Source organism: Chlorocebus sabaeus, chromosome 21, assembly GCF_047675955.1.
Source record: "Chlorocebus sabaeus isolate Y175 chromosome 21, mChlSab1.0.hap1, whole genome shotgun sequence".
Classification (NCBI taxonomy): domain Eukaryota; kingdom Metazoa; phylum Chordata; class Mammalia; order Primates; family Cercopithecidae; genus Chlorocebus; species Chlorocebus sabaeus.
In genome coordinates, this window is record NC_132924.1 from 36,711,193 (window position 1) to 36,736,265 (window position 25,073).

The following is a 25,073-nucleotide window of genomic DNA, read 5'->3' on the forward strand; positions in this document are numbered from 1 at the left end:
TTTCGGAAAGACCACAGGCTAAAAGTCAACTGAGTTTTCTTGAATAGTTATAGTTAAATTTGAGGCAGGAATTGAATTTCAGTTGATAGCCACAAAGCGGACTGGTACGAACCTACTGGATGGTCATTGTGGTGACTACTTGGAGGCACCTTCCACTTTGTGGATTTGTTTCAGTTGAAATTCATTTCCATAGAACTTATTTAGGTCTCTATTACTGATTTGACCGCTTTCAGTGCAGAGGGAAGCCTGTGATTTCTGTGCAGCGTCAGGTTGAACAATTTAGCAGTGTAAAATGTGTTTTCTGCCTGCCTTGAGTCGACAAGCCAAATGTCCCCTCCTTTACTTTTCCAGGTTGTGCCTTTTTAGCCAAGAAGCATGGAGGTCATTCACGGCAGGCCCTACTGTTGCAGGGAGCTTGAAGGAGCTGACATACTGTCCAACACCTTTTACTCTAATGAATTGCACACCCCCCTCCAAACGACTACTCGCCCAACTGCCTCAGAGGACAGGTAAAACAAAAACTAGAAAAAGCAAAGAAGAAAAAGCAGTTTTAATGTATTAGTGTATTTTATTATGTGATGAAAAACATGTATTGTTCTGGGGCTCTTCTGTTTTTTGTTTGTTTGATTTTGAGACGGAGTCTCACTCTTGTCACTCAGGCTGGAGTGCAGTGGTGTGATCTCGACTCACACCACTCCCAGGTTGAAGTGATTCTCCTACCTCACCTTCCAGAGTATCTGGGATTACAGGCATGCTCCACCATGCCCAGCTAACTTTTTTGCATTTCTAGTAGAGACAGGGTTTCACTATGTTGGCCAGGCTGGTCTCAAACTCCTGACCTCAAATGATCCACCCACCTCAGCCGCCCAAAGTGCTGGGATTACAGGCGTGACCACTGCACCGGGCTGGGGCTCTTCTGCTTATCATATCACAGGGAAGGCAAAACGTGGCAATTAACTGAACCGTCAAGTGTCTGTAAGGAACTCGAGAAGTAAGTGGCTGTGTACTATAAAAGCCAGACATCATATTCATCTACTACATTCTAAAATCGTAGAATGGCCCGTTCCTTCATTGGGAAATTAATATGTTGTAATCAAAGACTATTATAAAGAGTACTGTATTGGTTCCCTAACACGCCCTTCTACCATCTAGAATTTGCTGCTTATAGTTGTGTAAATTTTTGCTTCACCAAATTCCCTGTAGCACATTAATTACACATTATGATTTAATTTATGAAAAGTAGTTTGGTGATTTCTCCAAGAACTCAAAACAGAGTTACCATTTGACCCAGCAATCCCATTATTGGATTCTAAGTTGTTCTTATACGTTGTTCTATCAAAGGAATATAAGTTGTTCTACTATAAAGACACAGGTATGTTCACCGCAGCACTATTCACAATAGCAAAGATATGGAATCAGCCTAAATGCCCATCAATGGTTGATTGGATAAAGAAAATGTGGTACATATACACCATGGAATACTATGCAGTCATAAAAAACAAGATCATGTCCTTTGCAGCAACATGGATGGAGCTGGAGGCCGTTATTCTAAAGCAAACTAACACAGGAACAGAAAACCAAATATCACCTATTCTCACTTACAAGTGGGAGCTAAACATTGAGTACACATGGAGACAAAGAAGTGAACCGCAGACACCAAGGCCTACTTGAGGGTGGAGAGAGGGAGGAAGGCGAGGACCAGAAAACTACCTCTTGGGTACTGTGCTTATCACCTGGGTGACAAAATAATTTGTACACCCAACCGCTGCAACGTGCAATTTACCCGTATAACAAACCTGCATATGTACCCCTGAACCTAGAAAAAAAGTTTTTAAAAAAAATTACAATGAAAAATATTGCACCTAACATATCTAATGATTACTATGTGTCAGCACTCTACCAAATGCTTTGTATGTAGTAATTCGTTTAATCCTCATGACAACCCTATGAGATAAGTACTACTGTTATCTGCATTTTACATATGAAATAACAGATACACACAAGGAGTTTGCCAAGATCTTAGTGTCAGCATTTCCTCTATTGTATTTACTTGAATCATTTTGAGGAAAGGAAAAGAAAAAAACACCTCAAAACACCTGGACAATGAAAAAATGACTGGTTGTCTGCTTGTTTTGTGGAGTTCTTTTCTTTCTTTCTTTTTTTTTTTTTAGACGGAGTCTCGCTCTGTCGCCAGGCTGGAGTGCAGTGGCACAATCTCGGCTCACTGCAACCTCCGCCTCCTGGGTTCAAGCAATTCTCCTGCCTCAGCCTCCCGAGTAGCTGAGACTACAGGTGCACACCACCACACCCAGCTAATTTTTTTGTATTTTTAATAGAAACGGGATTTCACCATGTTGGCCAGGATGGTCTCGATCTCCTGACCTCGTGATCCATCCACCTCAGCCTCCCAATCATTTAAGAATTCTTTAGGAAACCAGACAGGCAGTCACCCAACCTCAGTTTAAACACTTCCAAAAAGGACAGCACTTCCACACCAGGCAGTCCATTCCACTTTTGAATGCTCCTGATTGTTAGATCATTTTCTTTCTAATGAGAACAATTTTTTCCCTTGTAATTTCTGCCTGCTGATTCTAGTTCTTCCCTCTGAAGCTATGCAAATAGTAATTCATCGTCCCATGCTAGCAGCCCTTCAAAATCTGAAGATTCTCTTGGCCCCTCTGAGAGTTCTGTTTGCCAGACTAAACACTGATTCTCACAGATTCAGCTCCTTTTTCTTCTTGCACTTAGCCTTTCACCATCTCGATCAGACTTCCACAGGTCTTCTCCAGTTTACAAACATGCTGTTTATATTAATAAAGAAAAAGAATGATTTTTCCATAATTATAAAACTAACACACATTCCTCATAATGTAGAAATCATAGAAATCTGTAAGGAAAACAAATTCTTTCTTTTTCCAACAGAAAAATTATGAAAATGAGGCACAGGAAAGAAACCCTCTGTACTTCCTTTATCCAGAGATAATAACTACTGTGTTAACATCTTAATATGTGTCCTCTCCAATTTTTTTAAATGTAAAGATCATATTCAACATTTTTTAAATCAATTGCTATTTTCACTTAATGAAAAGAAATATTCTTATATTAGGGGAAGAGGAGCTCTTGTCACTTCTGGGTCAGTCCTTGCTGCCCCTACTCCTCTACCATTGACCTGATTCACAAGAGTGGTTTTCAGCCCTTAATTCCCGTTCAGCTCCAAGGGCTATCACATTAGGCAGAGCTTCACTTGAGTCAAATGAAATTCTTAGTGGATTGTGTGTGATCTGGGAATGGGCAGTTGTCCCTGGCTCAAAAACAGCAATGTGAGGTTTTATATTTGGCCGAAAGGAATCCAAGAATTTAGGGCTGCCATATCTAAATGCACCACCAAAAAGCACTGTCAAAGGCTTTTCACTGAAATGTTGATCCCCTCTACCTAAAAGGTCCTATAGTTGGTTAGTGATCGGCTCCAAAACCCTTTAACTGGCATGAAATTTAAGAGAAGCACATTTTTTGTTAACTGACTATAAAATTCAACACGATATATGGTCAACTATAAACTACAAAAAGGTATTATTTGAAGCTCTGTCTAGGTACAACCATGTCCCTGGCTACTAATAACTACAATTTGCTTTCCCTTTTATTTCACGTGAATTATTTCCTTTCACAATCCCCAGACTGAGAAAACCAGGATGATCATGTGTTCTCAGAACCCCTCCTCTTAACTCCCTCTTAAAAAGCAGCCAGACAGCTTACAAAAGAGTCTCTTCTCTCAGTGTTAGTGATGGAACAGCTCTGGGCGGTGTTCGCAGGATACCAGTGGCCTGTCTGTTCTATCATTGCTGAGGCTCACTTCTCCAGACCAGGTGCAGGGTCTGTGGCTCCCAATTTGAATCACAAGGTATCTCAACAGCAAAATAAAACAATACAAAACAGAAAGCCCCTGGTTTTTCGGGATTACCTTCATATGTGAGCCCTAGCATACGTCTACACTCAGCAGCTTAATTTTCTAAACACGGATGTACTTAAAGGGACACTCTTTGTAAATACTGTGATGTATCCAGGTACAACTTAGATCATGTAGGCTGTACCTACAACTTAGATGCAGCCATCGTGGCACTCACTTGGCAGTTTTAACAGTGACACAAAACGATTTCCTCACATCGGCCTACTTCTTTTTTTCTTTTCACCATAGGTGAGGTGAATACAAAAATTAGCCAGGTGTAGGGGCTCACACCTGTGGTCCCAGCTACTTGGGAGGCTGAGGTGGGAGGATCACTTGAGCTTAGAGGCAGAGGTTGTAGTATGCCAAGATCACACCACAGCACTCCTGACTGGGCAACAGAGCGAGACCCTGTCTCAAAAATCAAAATAAAACAATACAAAAATAGATGACGTAGTCTAGCTGCCCTGTTACCCAGGACTGGTCTGCAGACAGGGTACTTCAAAATCACCTGAGGAGCTTCCTAGAAAGACAGATTCCCAGGCTTCCTCTATGGACATTCTGACTCCCCAGGTCTGAGGTGGGGCAAGGGAATCTGCATTTTTTAGTTTTTCAGCTTACATTGAGAACTACTGGGCTAGCAGCACTGAAAATGTAAGAAAACCAGGACTATGGTTCTGGCTTACCTGATGACCAAGAGTAAGTTAGTTGTTATACTTTAATCACTTTATTCAAGTGGATTTTTTAGAACAAGTATGCTAGCCACTATTTTATATAAACTTGCTTGATCTCCATTAAAAATATTAAGTATATAAACAGGTGGTATTTTTTTTTTCTCATTTATTCTGTTGAAAATTTAAGTGTGGCAGGAACAGCTACTCAAAATCATCAAGATTCCTATCCCCTTTTTCATTCAGCTGACTTCTCCTTACTTCTAGCAAGTTCTCTTAGCTCATAGGGCAAACATATCCATTAAGGAAGTGCCTTGAGAACTGCTTAGGATTTCATTATATAATAGGATTTCATTATAGAATTTCATTATCAGTTCCCATTTTGTTTCTGGATTCACTTTGCTGTTTTCTGACTCTTAAAACATTTTTTTAAATAATAGTTTATCTGCCAACTAAAAATGAGGGTTATGTTTATTTCGAGCTTTTCTTTAATCATGCCTCCCAGTAATTACTGGCTAAATTACTGAATTTGGGACTTGACGCACAAAATCTAGTACGTGACTTTGAAATATTGGTTCATCTATAGGGAATGTATCTTTTTCAAAAACAAGTAAACAATTTTGTATTGCTAGAGATGGTAGCACCAGTAATTTGATAATTATTCTGTTTGTTATAGAGATGTATTTTATTTACATTGAGAACTACTGGGCTAGCAGAAAGGGAGAGAGAAGGAGAGATAGAGGGAGAAAGAGGTGAGAGAGACAGTGAGAGAGAGGGGGAGGAAAAGAGGGAGAGAAAAAGGGAGGCAGAGAGAGAGAGGGAAAAAGAAAGGTTTAAAATTTCATTAAAATTATTAAAACATAACCCTCATTTTTAGTTGGCAGATAACTATCATTTTTAAAAAATGTTTAAGAATCAGAAAGCAACGAAGTGAATCCAGAAACAAATGGGAGCCTATAATGAAATCCTAAAATTATTACATCCTAAAATGTCAATTTTTATTTTAATTTGGTTCCTTCTCTACAATTCTGTGAGTATTAGGGCTAAGGGGAGGGAGACGTGATACCTTAAAGTAAGAGGGAAATATGACTTATTTATGCATTGTCTTTTATTTTAAATGATTTCCTGCAACTTTCCAGCTTTAGGTGGATGCCAGTCCAAATGATTGATTAGCATTTTCTACCGGCTCATCTTCCGGGGACAATGTAATATACGGGGGTCAGATGTTGAGAAATTGACTCATTTAGGTTTTGAATGTAACTTTTACAAACTTAGATATTAAAGCTTAGGTTGTCATTAATCAAATGCATTTAAATATTTTTAACTTGTCATGTCCCCGAAACCGTGTCTCTTGATCGTTGTCAGACAGCTAGAGAGGACGTAGAGGTCTGAGAGCTGAATGCCAGCATCCCTTCTACAGCACCCTAAATCAGTGGGCCCAGGACTCTCCTTGCCTAGCTAGTGCGGGGTTAGCAAACTTTTTCTGTAAAGAGCCAGATGCTAGGCTTTACCGTCTCTGTCCAACTATTCAACTCTGCCATTGTGGGGCAAAAGCAGCCATAGACTGTAGATAGTTCATAAATGAATGGTCATGGCTGTATTCCAATAGACTTTTATTTACAAAAACAGGCAGGGAGTTGGATTTGGCCCATGGGCCATGCTTTGCCAACCCTCAATCTAGTGACTTCACAGGATAATACATTCCACTTATAAGACAGTCCTGAGTGTTGCTTCTTCATTCTATTCAACAATTATTCCAGGTGGAGGAGAGGGGGGTTATGTTAAGCCAAGCACTGTACTGGTAAAGAGAAAAAAGTTGCTCCACAGTTCATACCACTTTCTCCTTCCCTCTCTCTCTCTCCCTGTCTCTCCCCTTCTCTCTCCCTATCTACCTATCTCCCCTTCTCTTTCTCACTCTCTCTCTCTCTCCCTCCCTTTTTCTCCCTCTTTCTTCCCCCTTACTCCTCTCACCCTCCTCCCCAACCCTTCACCCCACACCCCTTCCTCTCCTACGTGTTTCTGAGTGGCTGCCACTGTTCTCACGGTATAGTCCAGAGGATTTTGAAGGATAGGATACTGTCCTTGTTTTCCTCTCATGCTCCACCTCTCACCATGGCCCTTCTCTACATCCCCCAAGTTCTGGAATTCTATATCAACTCTTCTAATATAGTTCAAAATTCAACTGTATTTTCTCAACCCCTAAGATCTGGGTAAGTTCTACTCAAATCTTTACTCATGCCTTGTAGAATACCTCCAGATTTATCCAAGTTCCCAGGATAAGGATAGGGATAGCATTTGAAAGTCTCATGGTCACTTCTGACTTTGGGTTCCTGGTTGCACTTAAAAGAACACACTGGCCCAGATGTGAAACTCAATCATCCCTCATTTTTCTCTAAAGACCTTGTCTATGCAGAGCATTTGTGAGCCTGGTAAACTTCACTGAACTGTTGGGGATCAGGAGGGAGAGTCACACCATGCCATGCTACATGTAGCCAAAACACCTTATAGCCATAACTTCCACATTTTTAAAAGGTCTTTAACCAGCTGTCACCAAGGGTTTCTCCCCAGGTTTCCAACCAGTGCAGTCCCCAGTAGCCTCACCATCCTGCTGGCTCCTCTCATCTCCCTCTTCCCTTACTCCCCTTTCCTCTCCTCTCCCTCTTTCAAGAGCAAACAAACACATTTCTCCCACTGCAGAGCAGTTTAATCAGTCTGAGCTTGCCTGAGCTCCTACCAACACCCATACTTTCAGAGTCTGTGTCTACACCAAGTGGCTTAGCAGAATATTTTACCAAACAAAAGTAATTCTTCCCTAAGAGAGATTCTAGACTAAAGCCAACACTGTCAAGAATTTTCCAGTCTGTTAAACTCTAGGCCTTGCTACCTGCTATTCCCTTACATGCCCCAGTATTTCCTCTCTTTCCTCTAGATAACTCCTACTTATCCTTTAGAACACATCTTGTGATTCCCCCAAGAATCCTTCCTCCTGAAAGGATTCCTGTTTGTCCTGCAAAGTGCCTTATAGGTATATACCATAATACCAATCCAGGACCACTTAAATCCAAGCTTAAGTTTAGGGTAGATGCAAACTGGGGCCACAGGGGAACTGGTTAACTTCTGACTCACCTTGAACAGGAGAGGGTAAGCATTTTAAGTTCCCAGCTTCTTGTGTAGATGGTCTCCTTTAGTTTCCCCACTTGGCTGATTTCTATATCCCTCACCTTAAACCAAAAATGTAAATTTGCCAGGATTGGCCCTGCCCTAAAGGCAGATGTGGCTTCCCTGCTTGCTTACTTCACTGGGTTCCTATTTACCCTCTATGTAGCACTCATCCCTTTCTGTCTTGTCAAAAAGTTAGTTGCTTTTAAGATTTTTTTTTCTCTTCCCAGTACTTTTAGTTGTTTTCAGTGGGAAGTTTGGTCCAAATAACCTAGGCCGCCATTACTGGAAACTGAAAGTCATTAAATCCTTCCTAATTAGGAAGCAGAACTTTTGCCAGATACACTTGCAGGTGTTTTTGTGAGGCTGTGTTCCTAACCAGATTTCATTCCTCTCTCACAGAAAGCAGTACAGGAAACAAATCCACCTCTTTGGCCTTACTCATTTATTCAGTAGTATTCATTGGGTACTTCCTGTGTGCCAGCCACTGGGGTAAAGCCTGGTTACAACAGTGAGCCAATAGAATCCCTGCCCTTCACTCCTTTGTTAAGAAAAAGCAGAGAGAATCATCTGAGCTACCAGTTTCAAGATTAGATAAGCCCTACCAACCAATTTAGGAAACCCCCATATCTCCAGTCCACTGCATAGTACTGTTGTACGCAGTGGGACTTGGAGACATGATTACCATACAAGGTAACTGTTGAATAGAATAGTGCTTCTAAGACTTTAGCATGCACAAGAATCACCTGGAGGGCTTCTTAAAACATTACTGCACCCCATCCCCAGAGATTCTGATTCTTAGGTGCTGAGATGGAGCCTGAGAATTTGCATTTCTAAGAAGCTCTTAGGAGATGCTTATGCTACTAGTCTAGGGACCATTGTTTGAGAACCATTGTTGTAGTAGCCCTAGATAAAACTTATGAGCAAGTAGCTCCTTTACAAGATTAGGAATATTCCTTTACAATACTCTCCGTTTTTGAAAATCCAAAGATAATCTGTAGCCAAGACCATTTAATGAGGAAGAAGGATTTTCAACAAATAGAGCTAGGACAACTGGATATTCACATACAAAAGAACAGATGCATGAGATCCCTTATCTCATATCTCATATTGTATCCAAAATTAACTCATCCTGAATCAAAGACCTAAGCGTAAGGGCTAAACTGTAAAATACTTAGAAGAAAACATAGCAATAAATCTTCATGGCCTTGGATTTGCAACTGTGTTCTCAGATATGACATCAAAAGCATAAGCAATAAAAGGAAAAACAGATCAAGTGAACTTCATCAAAATTAAAAACCTTTTTTGCTTCAAAGGACACTATCAAGTAAGTAAAAAGAAAATGCACAGAATAGGAGAAAATATTTGCCTATTATACCTGACAAAGGACTTGTAAATAGGATATATAAAGAACTCTTATAACTCAAAAATAAGACAAATAACAAAAAATGCAAAGGATCTGAATAGATATTTCTCCAATAAAGATATTGCCAATAGGAACATGGAAAAAAATGCTCAATATCATTAGTCATTGGGGAAATGCAAATCAAAACTACAATTAGATACCACTTCACATCCACTAGAATGGCAATAATTCTTTTAAATTTTAACAGAAAATAACAAGTGTTGGCAAAGATGTGGAGATATTGGAATCTTCATACAATGTTGGTAGAAATGTAAAATGGAGCAGCTACTGTAGAAAACAGTTTGGCAGTTCCTCAACAAATTAAACAGAATTACCATATGATCTACTTCTAATTTAGTTCCCCAAAGAATTAAAAACAGATATTCAAACCAAAATTTGAACATGAATATTCATAGCAGTATTATTCACAAGAGTAAGAGGTGAAAATAACCCAAATGTCCATCAACTGATAAATGGTGAAACAAAACACGATATATCTATATGGTAAAATATTACATAGCCATTAAAAGGAATGAAGGGCTGGGTGCTGTGGCTCACGCCTGTAATCCTAACACTTTGGGAGGCCAAGGCGGGGGGAATCACCTGAGGTCAAGAGTTCAAGACCAATCTGGCCAACATGGTAAAACCATGTCTCTACTAAAAATACAAAAAATTAGCCAGGCGTGGTGGTGGGCAGCTGTAATCCCAGGCACTCGGGAGGCTGAGGCAGGAGAATCACTTGAACCCATGAGCTGGAGGCTGCAGTGAGCCAAGATCACGCCATTGCACTCCAGCCTGGGCAACAAGAGTGAAACTCCATCTTAAAAAATAAATAAATAAATAAATGGAATGAAGTATGGACACATACTACAAAATGGATGAACCTTGAAAATATCATTATCCCAAGTCAAAGAAGCCCATCACAAAAGGCCATGTGTTATATTATTCTATTTACAGGAAATGAGGGATAGACTGAGGGTGGGGAGTATAAGGGATAATGGCTTAGGAATACAGGGTATTCTTGAGATGATGAAAATGTTGTAAAGTTGACTGTGGGGATGCTCACACCTATCTGTGAATAAACTTTAAGGCCATTGAATTATATGCTTTATTTTTAAATTAATTATAAATTTATAAAATAGTGACAGGGTCTTGCTATGTTGCCCAGAGTAGTCTTGAACTCCTGAGCTCAAGTGGTCCTCCTGCCTCAGCCTCCCAAAGTGCTGGGATTATAGGTATGAGCCACTGCACCTGGCCTGAATTGTACACTTTAAATGGATGAATTGTGTGGCAAGTTAACTCAACCTCAATAAAGCTGTTTTTAAAAATAAACACATGGGCAGACGCAGTGGCTCACACCTATAATCTCAAGCACTTTGGGAGGCTGAGGCAGGTGGATCACCTGAGGTCAGGAGTTCGAGACCAACCTGGCCAATGTGATGAGACCCCATCTCCAATAAAAATGCAAAAATTACCTGGGTATGGTGGCACACCCCTGTAATCCCAGCTACTTGGGAGGCTGAGGTGGGAGAATTGCTTGAACCCAGGAGGCAGAGGCTGCAGTGAGCCAAGATCATGCCACTGCACTCCAGCCTGGGCAACAGAGTAAGACCCTGTCTCAAAAAATAAATAAATAAATAAAATTTTAAAAATAAAAGATAAGCACACTACAACTGATGACCAAAAAAAGGATAATCTGTAAGTCCTCCGAAATTTAACCTCGTTCTTTCAGCAGTCCCATGATGCCTAAATAACCAGTATCATAATCTACCTGACACTGAGAATTCTGTGTTCTGAAGATTTAATCTAAAAATTCTTATGAAGTGGTAGGAATTTTATGCAATCCGTTATGCAGTTTTGTGCATCTGTTTTGTTGCTGAGGCTGTTTAAAGTCTGTCTTTTTCCACAGGTATCAGGAATTAAGGGAGTCACTTCAACAATGTAGGCTTCCTTGGGGCGCTGAAAGAGAATATGGTGGGATAATACCGATTTCACTCCCCGAGGACCACAGGCCAAAGTGTGAGCCTCCTCGTGTCATGGGCAAAGGACATCAGCATTACGGATTTGGTGGAGAAACCTGGCCAAGGTAAATAAACTTTCTGCCATTCACAGAAAGTGTCTTTATTATCCATTTTTCTTTATTTCTATTGTGAGTCCTTTGTTTGCTTAAATCTGTCTTCAAAGTTATTTCTTTTACTATTTATGAAAAGACACAGAATGAAAGACTAATTTCTAATTGTGAAATAATAATAAATGAATGGTTTCTGCTGTCCTTAGTGATGTTAAAATATTGTGATCAGAAATTTTGATTCATTTAATTCCTTTACTTATCATATCTTACCTAAAACTAAATGGGAATGTTCCTGAGATAGAAAGAGAGAAAAACAATTAAATGTTAAATATTTTTGAGCAAAGATCTGGCCTAATTTGTATAGATGCTCTTGGTTTTTGGAACTTTTGATTTGTAGTTTGTCAGTCTTTTTGATAATCACTAGAATCTGCTGGGCGTTGTTTTTGAGTGTTAAAACCTTTCAATAATAGTCTATAAATCTTAAAGTCACTCAGCAACTCTATTCAAAACATATTAAAATTCAAGAGAAAGCAAAAAAAAAATCTGAATAGCAAATGTCATATTAAATATTTCCTAAGGATTAAGACATTTACTCAGAGCAGAGTCTATCATACACTTGGCACAGAGCCTGCTTCCCCCTGCTTTATCTAACGATCCTGATTATCTGGCTCATGAACACTTTAGTTAACTCATTCTTTGTTCTAAAGCAGGTAAAAGAAATAAATTAAGGAAGACAAACCACAGCAAGAGAGAGAAACATTAACAACAGGGACATGTGCCGCCGGTGACCTTGTCAGAGCCTTAGAAAAGCAATAAAAAGCAGACAAATAAAAAGTCACAGGCCAATTAGAAAGATTCAGACATCAACACACATAGATAGTGAGGACCTCACGTTCATTCATTCACTCAACAGATGTGTTGAAGCCCATGCTCTCATGGAACTGTAATCTCTTTGTGAAGCAGATACTGCCATCCTTGTTTTACAATGAATAAACAGACCTGAGAGATTCAGCACCTTTCCTTGGGTCAGACAATTATAAAGTTGTTAAATAGGGATTTGAGTCCAGATTTATTGACTCCAACACCCCAACTTCTTTTTATCTGTTCATTTTATTTATGCGATCTGTTTATTCATTTATCTGCTCTGTAATTTAAGTATAGGAAGCATTGTTCTGGAGACTGGGGAGATAGCTCTGTATGGAATTTACAGCTACTGCCCTCCCAAAATTTAAATATTAAAAAATGCACAATGCTTTGTAAGAATTAGAAGTATTCATACAGAATTCCAGTGTGTAAAAAGAAAGCCAAAGACGTGTTTCTTAAGGGCAGTCTACTTCGAAATGAGATTGGTGCATGATCTCTTACTGAATGTGCAGGGAGAGAGAGAATACTGGTTCCACTCAGAATGCCAGTTATACCTGGCATATCTCTTAATTTTTTTTTTTTTTAATTGAGATGGAGTTTCACTCTTGTTGCCCAGGCTGGAGTGCAGTGGCATGATCTCAGCTCACTGCAACCTCCCCCTTCTGGGTTCAAGTAATTCTCTTGCCTCAGCCTCCCAACCTAGCTGGGATTACAGGTGTGCGCCACCATACCCGGCTAATTTTGTATTTTTAGTAGAGACAGGTTTTCTCCATGTTGATCAGACTGGTCTCGAACTCCTGACCTCAGGTGATCCACCTGCCTCGGCCTCCCAAAGTGCTGAGATTACAGGCGTGAGCCACCACGCCCGGCCAATCCTGTTCTTCTTAAACTAACCATTGCTCTCCAATCTGGGCAACAAGAGTGAAACTCTGTCTCAGAAAAAAAAAAAGAGAGAGAGAGAAAAGAACAAGATTATGGGAGGATATTAGATTAGCTTACAAAACTGTGGGATGCCTAGAGAAATAGACTCATTGTTTGGCATCCTGGAATAGTGACCAACTCACTCCCAGGACTGGCCTCATCAGGGAGGAAGTGCCTCTTTAACTGGACACCTCTGCTGCCACCTTATTGGCAGTTTGGATACCCCTCATGAAGCTCATGTTCTCAGGCTACTCACAGTCAAATCAAAGTCTAGTATAGATGGGGATGATTGCCAGAACTTAGGGCACATTTGCACCCTGGCTGCTAGGAAGGCTGGGAAGTGGGGTGTTCCAAATGTTGGAAACTAGCAAAATGTAGAGAGGGTATTGTAAGGATAATAGTCTTGAGTGCCAGTGGACCGTCACTCTAAAAAACAGCAGCAACAATAACATGCTTTTCTATTCAATACACGGTACCTGGGCCAGCAGCATCAGCATCACCTAGGAAATGGTGAATGCCACATCTCAGCCTCCACCCAGATTTACTGAAACAGAATCTTCATTTTAACAAGATAACTCAGATAATTCCAACATGCAGCAAAGCTGGAGAACTGTTGCTTCAATGTAAGAAAATGCAGCTGGGCGCGGTGGCTTACTCTTGTAATCCCAGCACCTTGGGAGGCCAAGGTGGGTGGATCACGAGGTCAGGAGGCTGAGACAGGAGAATCACTTGAACCCAGGAGGCGGAGGTTGTAGTGAGCCAAGATTGTGCCACTGCACTGCAGCCTGGGTGACAGAGTGAGACTCTGTCTTAAAAAAAAAAAAAAAAAAAAAAAAAAAAAAAAAGGAACAATTTTCATACAAATGAAAATATACTCACCTCCCCAAAAGCAGAGGCCAAAGGAAAGCGGTTTCCAACTTTGCTATATCCAACTCCAAGTGCTCACTCCTGTCTAGTTGAGTTGTAATCTTGTCCCAATATTCTATACCCATGCCCTCTAATAAAGCTAACCATCACCAATGCATCCTATATGAAATAATAAGGAAAATGAAGAGGAAAAAAGAAGATACATAAGGCAGAATACACAGCAAGGCAGCAAATAGGAGAAGCGACTGTAGTCCTCATTCCTGCACCTGGTCATGAGGCTATCATTGGTGTTATAATTTCCTTCCTCCAGAAAAGAAGTCATTATATGAAAAAGACACTTGCACATACATGTTTATAGCAGCACAATTCGCAATTGCAAAAATATGGAACCAGCCCAAGTGCCCATTAACCAAGTGGATGGAGAAAATGTGGCATGGATATACCATGGAATACTACTCAGCCATAAAAAGAAATGAAATAACGGTATTCACAGCAACCTGGAGGGAGTTGGAGACCATTATTCTAAGTGAAGTGACTCAGGATTGGAAAATCAGACATTGTATGTTCTCACCTATAAGTTGGAGCTAGGCTATGAGGATACAAAAGCATAAGAATGATACAGTGGACTCTGGGGACTCAAGAGGAAGGTTGGGAAAGGGGTGAGGGATGAAAGACTACACATTGGGTACAGTGTACACTACTTCGGTGATGATTACACCAAAATCTCAGAAATTACCAGTAAAGAATTTATTCATGTAACCAAACACCACCCATTCCCCAAAAACTATTGAAATTAAAAATGCTTTTATAAATAATAATAATTTCCTTCCTTCACTACCTATTCCAAGTTCCCTTGCCCTCAGCCAATACCTGAGCTGGTAGGAGTATGTTACTTGATAGAACAACCCAAAAGTATGTTCTGAGAGATCTTAGCTCTTAGTGGTTCTGCCTGTGTAAGGCTGCTATAGTGTTTCATTAACTCCATGCTACTGAAGACAATACTAGGTGTTCAAAAGGTTCCCTAGGTTCCAGAAATACTCCTTTCCCCCATCATTGTATAATATCCTCTGGCCCTTGATATTCAGGATCAGTCATCCTGCCCAAAATTACCACATCATCATCAATTCAGCTTCCAGTGCAATTGGGACCACTGTTGTATCCCCAGATGGAAGCGTTTCTCCCTTGACCTCTAAACCACCAAAGCTCAAGGTGGCTGGGGAGGGAGTCAAATTTTCTCAAGTGTAACCATAAGTATAACAGTAAGAGGCACCACTCCCACTTCCACCCTTTGGTTTTCAGACCATGCATTCTGGCCAAGGGGGAATCTATTTATTGGTCACTGGTTCAGAGCGTGTCCTACACTCTTTAGGACAACACTCAGCCGTAATTGAATATTCAGTAAGCCATTCTAACGTTCTGAAAGTATGGCAAAATATGACATTCTGTATATATGGTGAATCATTTGAATGCAACCAACTGTTGCCCAATGTCTTTTGTGGTACATTGAGTTCCTTAATCAAAAATAATATTGTTTAAGACGGCATGGCAACAAATGAGACATTTAGTAAGTTTACTGATGATGTTACTTGCAGAGGCATGGTGAGAAGGGAAGGGAAATCCCTATTTTGAAGAAGTGTCTAATCTTATAAGTTATCTCTTTGATGATGGAAGGGGTTCAGTGTAATTATCCTACCACCAGATGGCTGACTAGTACATCCAGGGATAGGTCACCCTATCAAGCACTTAGGATTGGTCACTTCTGCTGGCAAACTCAAATGCGCCAACAGCCAGGTGAGTCTTAGTGAGGGAAGTTCATGTCGCTGAGTCCATATGTGATAATTTCTGTGTGTCGCCATGATCACTTCGTTACGAAGCCACTGAGCAAGCACCGGAGTGACGAGAAAACCTGACACGCACAAAGCTGGTCGTTGTATCTGCCTAATTATTGAGAACATCCTCAGTGGTGGGGTTCTCTAGGTGAACATTCTTGTGGGATACAAATAACCCTCACGCTCCAGGGCCATTCGGAGGCTGGAAAAAGCAAGTTTCTTGGAATCTGCGTTGGGTAGATGACATTCACAGTACACGCACTACAAAAATGTAGGCTGGGGCCCGGCGCGGTGGCTCACACCTGTAATCTCAACACTTTGGGAAGCCAAGGCGGGTGGAGCACCTGAGGTCAGGAGTTTGAGACCAACTTGGCCAACATGGTGAAACCCCGTCTCTACCAAAAATGCAAAAAAATTAGACAGGCATGGTGGCAGGTGCTTGTAATCCCAGCTACTCAGGAGGCTGAAGCGGGAGGATTGCTTGAACCTGGGAGGCAGAGGTTGCAGTGAGCCGAGATTGCACCACTGCACTCAAGCCTGGGCAACAGAGTGAGACTCCATCACAAAAAAAAAAAAAAAAATGTAAGCTGCATGTTCAAAAGATAATTGGGCAGCCACAAGTTGCAGGTGAGCATAGTATACATGAAAACATGAAAAGGTTACAGATGAGGTCCATTGTCTTTTGACCACTACCCCGCAGTCTCACTCTCCTTCCTAGAGGAGAACCACTGTTACCATTTTGGTGTCTCCTTCCATGCCTTTTGTTATGCACTTATGCTATTATACATGTACCCATTGAAAATGTACAGTGTTATTTCATATATATGTGGAATCACTTGATACATAGTATTAGGCAATTTGGGTTTTTTTTCTCTGTACAATCTAGAAATGGTCACATGTCTGTAAATGGAGATAAACATAGATCTACATCATTCTTTTTAATTTCTCACAGTATTCTACAATATGGATGCATCATAGTTTAGCCATCATGTATTGTTTCTTTTCTCTCTGTTTCTTTTTACATTAACGATATTTAAAAAGCATCCTTGTACAAGCCTTCTTGAGCTCATGCTCAAAGGTTTCTAAAAGGCAAATCCAGCTGGGCGCAGTAGCTCACGCCTGTAATCCCAGCACTTTGGGAGGCTGAGGTGGGTGGATCACCTGAGGTCAGGAGTTCGCGACCAGCCTGGCCAACATGGTGAAACCATCTCTACAAAAATTAGCAGGTATGATGGTAGGTGCCTGTAATCCCAGCTACTCAGGAGGCTAAGGCAGGAGAATCACTTGAACCCAGGAGATGGGAGTTGCAGTGAGCCAAGATCACGCCATTGCACTCCAGCCTGGGTAATAGAGCAAGACTCCATCTCAAAAAAAAAGTTAAATAAATAAATAAATGCCAGATCCTAAGTGGGTCACAGTATAGGGATTTTTTTAAATTTTAGTGCATGTAACCCAAATGATTTATATTGTCATGGTAGTGTCTAAAAGTATTCATTTCCTCACACTCTCAGCCATCTATATTATCAAAATGTATAGCTTTTACCCATCTAATGAGTATAAAGGGTATCATGGTTATGAGAATGTATTTCTTTGCTTACTAGTTGGCCTTATCTTTTAGGTATGGCTATTCACATTTCCTTTTCTATGTTTATTCTTCGCCCATTTTTATTGTTTGTATTTTACTTATAGATTCTTGTTGGTTCTTTATGTTCTGGAAACAATCCTTTATGTGTTATCTTTGTTAATATTTGCAAGTAATTCTTCTAATTTTTATTTTATTTAAACTTTTATGGGTTTTGTCCGAAAATTAAATTTGGATTTTTAGTTTTTTATTTTTTATTTTTTTAAATTTTTATTTATTCTTTTTTGTTTGAGACAGAGTTTCACTCTGTTGCCCAGGCTGGAGTGCAGTAGCATGGTCTCAGTTCACTGCAACCTCTGCCTCCCAGGTTTAAGCAATTCTCATGCCTCAGCCTCCCGAGTAGCTGGAGTACAGGCACGCACCAACATGCCCAGCAAATTTTTTTCTATTTTTAGTAGAGATGGGGTTTCACTTTGTTGGCCAGGCTGGTCTCAAACTCCTGGCCTCAAGTCATCTGCCCACCTTGGCCTCCCACAGTGCTAAGATTACAAGTGTGAGCTCCCGGCCTCATGATTAAATCTGATGATCAAATTTTCTTTCAGGTTTTTGACTTTTAAATAAAGTTATTGTTTTATGTTTTATTTATTTATTTTTATTTATTTATTATTATTATTATGCTTTAAGTTCTAGGGTACATGTGCATAACGTGCAGGTTTGTTACATATGTATACTTGTGCCATGTTGGTGTGCTGCACCCATCAACTCGTCAGCACCCATCAACTCGTCATTTACGTCAGGTATAACTCCCAATGCAATCCCTCCCCCCTCCCCCCTCCCCATGATAGGCCCCGGTGTGTGATCCCCTTCCCGAGTCCAAGTGATCTCATTGTTCAGTTCCCACCTATGAGTGAGAACATGCGGTGTTTGGTTTTCTGTTCTTGTGATAGTTTGCTAAGAATGATGGTTTCCAGCTAAAGTTATTGTTTTAAAGGTCCTTCCTACCACCAAAGAAAAAGCATATTCCTATACATTTTATTTTTGTATAGGTTTTTCTCTAAATTCTTTAGATTTTTAAATCCATCTGAAATTATCTTTCTGAATAGTGTAAATAGAAATGGATTATTTTTCAAATGAATACTGAATTTTTTTCTATATTAAAAAATATATCCTGGCTGGGCGTGGTGGCTCATGCCTGTAATCCCAGCACTTTGGGAGGCTGAGGCAGGAGAATCATTTGAGGCCAGGAGTTTGAGACTAGCCTGGGCAACATAGCAAGACTGTATTTCTAAAAAAAAAAAAAAAAAAAAAAAAAAAAAAAAAAAAAAAAAAAAAAAAAAAAAATCAATCAATAAAATACATAAAAAGTTTTAAAATTTAAAAAAAGAAAACTGCATCTTTTTTCCCCTGGTTTAAAATGACACCTTTGGTCAGGCACAGTAGCTCATGCCTATAATCCCAGCATTTTGAGAGACCAAGGCAGGAAGATCTCTTGAGCCCAGGAGTTCAAGATAAGCCTGAGCAACATAGCAAGACCTCATCTCCATTTATTATAAAATAATAATACATAAAATAAAATGACACCTTTTCATATATTGAATTTCTACATATATGTGGATGTATTATTAATCTATTTGTCTTTTACTATCTCACCATTATATTGTGTTAATTTTAAAACATGTTTAATTTAATCTTTTCTTTCTTTTCAGAAAGCTTCCTATTGAACAATTTTATTATTTGACCCAGAACAAAAAAAGTGATCTCTATGGAAATGATTCTTTGTAAGTTTGGGTTTTTTTCCTTATATAAAATCAAATAACATTTTTAAGTGGAAATGAGTTATATGAGACATTTTTAAAGCCCCAAATGGGGACTTTTAGAGAAAAAAATTATTCCTTTTTTAAAATAGAGACAATTAATGCCAGAAACCAAGACCAAACAAACAAAAGCAAATAAATAACAAATCAATAGTTTTAGTGTTTAAAAAAATCAAGAAAAAAACAGGAGCTGATGAATAGTAATGTTCAAAGGGATTCCTAAAGGTTATCTTGGTCCATTTCCCTGCCTTTGACCTACTTATATAACCTAGTAAGAATCTGTTACATTTATTGAAATATCAATAGAAAACGCCTTAGTGGCCCTCAACAAATTTGCAACCAGAATTTTATGAGGATAGAGTTTTTTTAATCATCTGCAAATAACTCCTAATAACACTTCCTAAGTATCTTTTTTAACGTAAGCCATACTTGTTAATTTACCCATCACTTAAAGGTATTCTTTTCAAGTGTATTATTTTATTATGCTTTTAAATAGTTTGTCATGTACATTACAAAAGCATACGTTTTTATTTTTAGATAAAAATAAAATACAGCTGGGCGCAGTGGCTCACGCCTGTAATCCCAACACTTTGGGAGGCTGAGGCGGGTGGATCACCTGAGGTCAGGAGTTTAAGACCAGCCTGGCCAACATGGCAAAACCCTGTCTCTACTAAAAATACAAAAATTAGCCGGGCATGATGTCAGGCGCCTGTAATCCCAACTACTCGGGAGGCTGAGGCAGGAGAATCACTTGAACCCAGGAGGCGAAGGTTGCAGTGAGCCAAGATTGCGCCATTGCACTCCAGTCTGGGCAACACGAGCAAAACTCCGTCTCAAACAAACAAACAAACAAACGAATATTAAACACGACAGCATTGAAGTAATAATGAAACTATCACTTATTTATTAAGAAGTACTAGTTGTTGATAGGTAAAAATTTAATATAGAAGTTAGCCACTAGATGGCGCCAAAAAGACAAAATTTGTGGCTGTCTTGATTTATCCCTTTGGGATAACTGAATTTTGCAAAGCAGATGTGAAGGATGGCAGTAAACTTAATGGACTGATTTAGGTCAAGGAAGAGGTGTCTCAGCATTTGTTACTTTCATTTTATCTTTTCAAATCTTGAAGTTTTAAAAAAGATTTTATATTTTAAATTTAAATTTTTTTTCATTTCAGATCAAATCAATTTTAGGCATATGCTTATCAATATTGTAGTGGAATTTGTCACATGAGAATAATTTTAGATGCTAGCTTAATTATATATTATATGTATTATATTATATATAGTTGCCAATCTATTAATAACAACTCTAGATTCCTTGGATTTATATATTCATCACTTCCCTGCCCTTTGTGCCCCCACCATCTCTCCAACTCAGTGATGTCGATGGAAGACAGAGCATGCTTTTCTAGTTTCATGCCCACGGATTTAGAGTTGAAATTTAAAAAGATATAAACTTTTATAGTTCATGGGAATCTCGTGTTTATAATACATTACAGGATAATAAATTTATATGGCTTACATGCCACTTTCTAGGGAATATCTGCTAGCATGGAGGAACATCTAAAAAATTAAAATGTATTCAATTTTACTGACTTTTACTATCAAACTGATAACATTCTGTTCATTTTTCACACCTGAAGTCTCTCACAATTTTATTTGCATAGGCTGAAACGAATTGTTGAAATCCAATGTAGATGGATGATTACCCGTCTTTAGTCGACCTTTTTCCAGGTCTGCAGGATTATTTCTTGACTTGCAAGGTTCGGAGTAATTAGTAAATGCACAGCCTTGGAATGAACTGCTTCAGAAAAGGCATGCTTCCAGGAACTTGGTCCGTTTTGTTCTATTCTCTCTCTGCTGACCGGGCAACATTTACTATCATGAGATATCAGCAACCCTGAGTAAAGGTAGAAAGCACACATGGTACTTAAATATCCTCTCCAGCTGGGCCACACTCGGGTCACTGTAGGCCGTGAAATTGCACCACATGCATAATGTCAGGCTTCCTCAGAGCACTTTGGCTACTGCCTGATTATGAGAGTAAAGGTCAGAAAGAACCACAGTTGTCTTATCATTAGAAGTAGTCATCCCAGCCGGGCGCGGTGGCCCAGCACTTCGGGAGGCTGAGGTGGGCGGATCATGAGGTCAGGAGATCGAGACCATCCTGGCGAACACGGTGAAACCCCGTCTCTACTAAAAATACAAAAAATTAGCCGGGCATGGTGGCAGGCGCCTGTAGTCCCAGCTACTCAGGAGGCTGAGGCAGGAGAATGGCATGAGCCCGGGAGGCAGAGCTTGCAGTGGGCCGAAATCACGCCACGGCACTCCAGCCTGGGCGACAGAGTGAGACTCCATCTCAAAAAAAAAAAAAAAAGAAGTAGTCATCCCATGTATCTTCACTGCAAATGGAAAATGCAGAAACAGTGGTGAGCAGGACTGAGGTTAGAATAAATGGATGGAAAAATTAATCAACAGACAACTGAGATAAGGAAACAACATCTCTGTCTTGTCAATATTCAGGGATCCAGAAAGTTAATCAAGAACATTATCTTAATGGCATTACGGTTTGAAAATGGGGTTCATCATTATTATTCTTTTTTTTTTTTAGGCAGACTTTTGCTCTGTCACCCAGCAACTTCCACCTCCTGGGTAATCCTGAGTAGCTGGGATTACAGGCATGCACCGCCATGCCTAGCTAATTTTCGTTTTGTATTTTTGGTATTTTTAGTATTTTTCTATTTTGTATTTTGCCCAGGCTGGTCTCGAACTCCTGAGCTCAAGCAATCGCCTACCTTGGCCTCCCAAAGGGCTGGGATTACAGGCGTGAGCCACCATGCCCAGCCTATATCATTAATCAAGTTTCTAATAGGAATATAAACCTTTAAAAGCCCTTAATATAAGTTAGAACTTATTTCCTGTTTTTATTCTAGGATACCCAAACCGCCGAATTCAACAGTAGGGTAAGTAAATAACTTATATTTTCCTTCTCTGTTATAATCAAAGAAAAAAAATTGACATTTCTTATGTCTCAGAAGTGTGAAAACAAGTGAGACTTTCCATGAAAACTTTTCTTTTGTTTTTTTGTTTTGTTTTGTTTTTGTTTTTGTTTTTGAGACGGAGTCTTACTTTGTCGCCCAGGCTGGAGTACAGTGGTGCCATCACAGCTCACTGCAGCCTTGACCTCCCCGGGATCAGGCGATCCTTCCACCTCCCAAGTAGCTGGGACTACAGGTGTGCACCACTATGCCTGACTAATTTTTGTAGAGATGGATTCTTGCCATGTCGCCCAGACTGGTCTTGAACCCCTGGCAGGCTCAAGTGATCCGCCCACCTCGGCCTCCCAAAGTACTGGATTACAGGTGTGAGCCACCGTGCCTGGCCTGAAAACTATGTTTTAATAGTTGGAAGGAAAGGCTGGTGCAAGTCCAGGGTAACATTACTTTTATTTCTCTCCTATTATATCCCCTGCAAATCTTTTTTAGTACATGTTTTATTTTCATACAATTTTAGATGTATAGAATCATTGTGAAGATAGTGTGGAGAGTTCCCATATACATCACACGGTTTCCCCTATTGTTAACATCTCACATTAATATGGCACATTTGTCACAATTGATGAACCGTTGCTGATGCATTACAATGACCCATGCTTTACCCATGCTTTATCCAGATTTCCTCAGTTTCTCCCTCATGTCCTCCTTCTGTCCCAGGATCCCATCCAGAGTACCGCATTACATTTAGTCATCATCTCTCCTTAGGTTCCTCTTGGCTGTGACAGTTTCTCAGACTTCCCTTGTTTTAATGACCTTGACAGTGATTAGGATTATTAGTTAGATATTTTGTAGAATGCCCCCAAATTGGGCTTTGACTGATACTTTTCTTATGGTTAGAGTGGGATGATGTATTTGCGGAAGGAAGACCACGGAGCTAAAGTGCTGTTTTCATGACATCGTAGCAAGGGTACATGCCATCAGCATGATCTATCCCTGGTAATGCTAACCCTGACCGCCCCGCACAGGTGTCCTCAGCAGGTTTCCCCGCTGCACACACACTCCTTCTTCCCTCCTTTCCCCACTGCACTCTAGAAGAAGCTCTCTGTGTGTCTGTGTGCAGCCCACACTTAAGGCATACTCCACCTTCTTGAAAGCAGAGTACCTGCATAAATTATTTGGCATTCTAAAATAGATGCATCTCCCATGTATCTATTCTACTCCATTTATTTATTTATTCAATCACTTATTTCTCTCAGTATAGACTCATGGACATTTATTTTGTACTTTAGTACTTAGGTAGCAATCCAATACCACTTTCTTTTGTTACTAAGATTGGCAACGGGGAGCTCTTTGAGTTCGCTCCTATATTCCTTTGACATTTCCCCATCATTGTGGGGTTTTGACTTTTTTTTTTTTTTTTCCTTTTAGCATTTCCTTTCTTTCTGTCACTCTAAGATAATCCAGGCTCATCTTATATAATAGCTCCCAGAGTGGCCGGGCACAGTGGCTCACACCTGTATTCCTAGCACTTTGGGAGGCCGAGGTGGGCAGATCACAAGCTCAGGAGTTCAAGACCAGCCTGGCCAACATGGTGAAACCCTGTCTCTACTAAAGATACAAAAAATTAGTCTGGCATGGCAAGTGCCTGTAATCCCAGCTACTCGGGAGGCTGAGGCAGGAGAGTCGCTTGAACCCGGGAGGCAGAGGTTGCAGTGAGCCGAGATCGCGCCATTACACTCTAGCCTGGGTAACAGAGCAAGACTCCGTCTCAAAAATAATAATAATAATAATAATAACTCCCAGAAACCCTGGCTCCTTTGATTGGAGACAGGTGTTAGAAGCTGAGATCTGAGCACCCCGTGTCCTCCGTGCCACTGGAGTCCTCTATCAAGCTTAACAGAAATTATTAAGCTGCCATTTAAAAAGTTGTGTTTCAGCTAAATACCTATTCAAAAGGCTATTAAAATTAATGTCTAGGTTTTTTTGGTTTTTCTATTTTTAAAAAAACGACGAAGTGAAGAACCCTTGTCTTGGGCTTTTCAAATTCTCTTCATAAACAGTTTGAAAAGTAAAGTCCTTTTTGTTAGGTCACATTTCTTGGATTCACCTTTCTGCTTGCAGCCTGGCAAGTTCCAAGGTCGGGGGGCCGGAAGTCTGAGATCAAGGCGTCAGCCGGGTTGGTTCCTTCTGAGGACTGTGATAGAGACTCTGTCCCATGCCTCTCCCCTGGCTTTTGGGCTTTGCTGGCGATCTTTGGTGCTCCTTGGCTTGTAGATGCATCATCCCAATCTCTGCCTCATCTTCACATGGCATTCTTCTCGGGTGTTTGTGTCCAACTTTCCGTTTCTTAAAAGGATACCAGGCGTATTAGGTTAGGGGCCCATCCTGCTCCAGTATGGAGTAACTTGGTCTTAACTAAGTATATCTGTAATGACCCTATTTCCATACAAGGTTATAGTATGTGGCCCTGGAGATTAGGACTTCAATATATGGATGGGGGTGGAGGGGAGGAATTCAACACATAACACTTGGTCTTGCTTTTTTCTACTTAATTTTCTTGTTATGAATAACATTTCTCTATCCCATGGACTTCCTAATTTTGCTTTTCTTCTGGTTTAGACAGCTCCCACATGGTTTTTTTTTTTTTTTTTTACCTCTGCCAATTCTCCAAATGATAGGAAAATTATACCCCTATGCTCTCTTTAACATGTTTATTTTTTCCTTCAATGTGCTAGCTGTTTTTGGCTTTTTGATTTTGAAGCAGTACTGTGTATATAAACAGGAAGTATATTTTGTTGATTGATTGCTTAAGGAAACAGATGCCCTGGGTTGAAAGTTCATTCCAAGATGGTTAGAGATCACTTTCCTGAAGCGGAATGCCCAAAACAATTCCTGGGAGCCTCTTAAAATAAGACACAGTAATTAAAAGCAACTAGAAATTCTTCCTATAT

At 40.0% G+C, this 25,073-nt stretch overlaps 2 protein-coding genes across 2 annotated transcripts in view; one reads left to right on the forward strand and one right to left on the reverse strand.

Moving 5' to 3' along the window:
* LOC119618095 (uncharacterized) overlaps window positions 1-25,073 on the reverse strand; it is an 81,594-nt gene that overhangs the window by 16,339 nt on the left and 40,182 nt on the right. The gene's annotated exons all lie outside the window — the stretch shown is intronic.
* The window catches only part of SPMIP4 (sperm microtubule inner protein 4), a 44,851-nt gene that overhangs the window by 457 nt on the left and 19,321 nt on the right, over window positions 1-25,073 (forward strand). Inside the window, exons 2-5 of the mRNA XM_007981840.3 lie at window positions 352-509; window positions 11,085-11,261; window positions 19,016-19,087; window positions 22,060-22,089. Coding sequence (XP_007980031.3) covers window positions 376-509; window positions 11,085-11,261; window positions 19,016-19,087; window positions 22,060-22,089 — 413 coding nt within the window. The 5' untranslated portion in view covers window positions 352-375. The remainder of the gene's footprint in view (window positions 1-351; window positions 510-11,084; window positions 11,262-19,015; window positions 19,088-22,059; window positions 22,090-25,073) is intronic.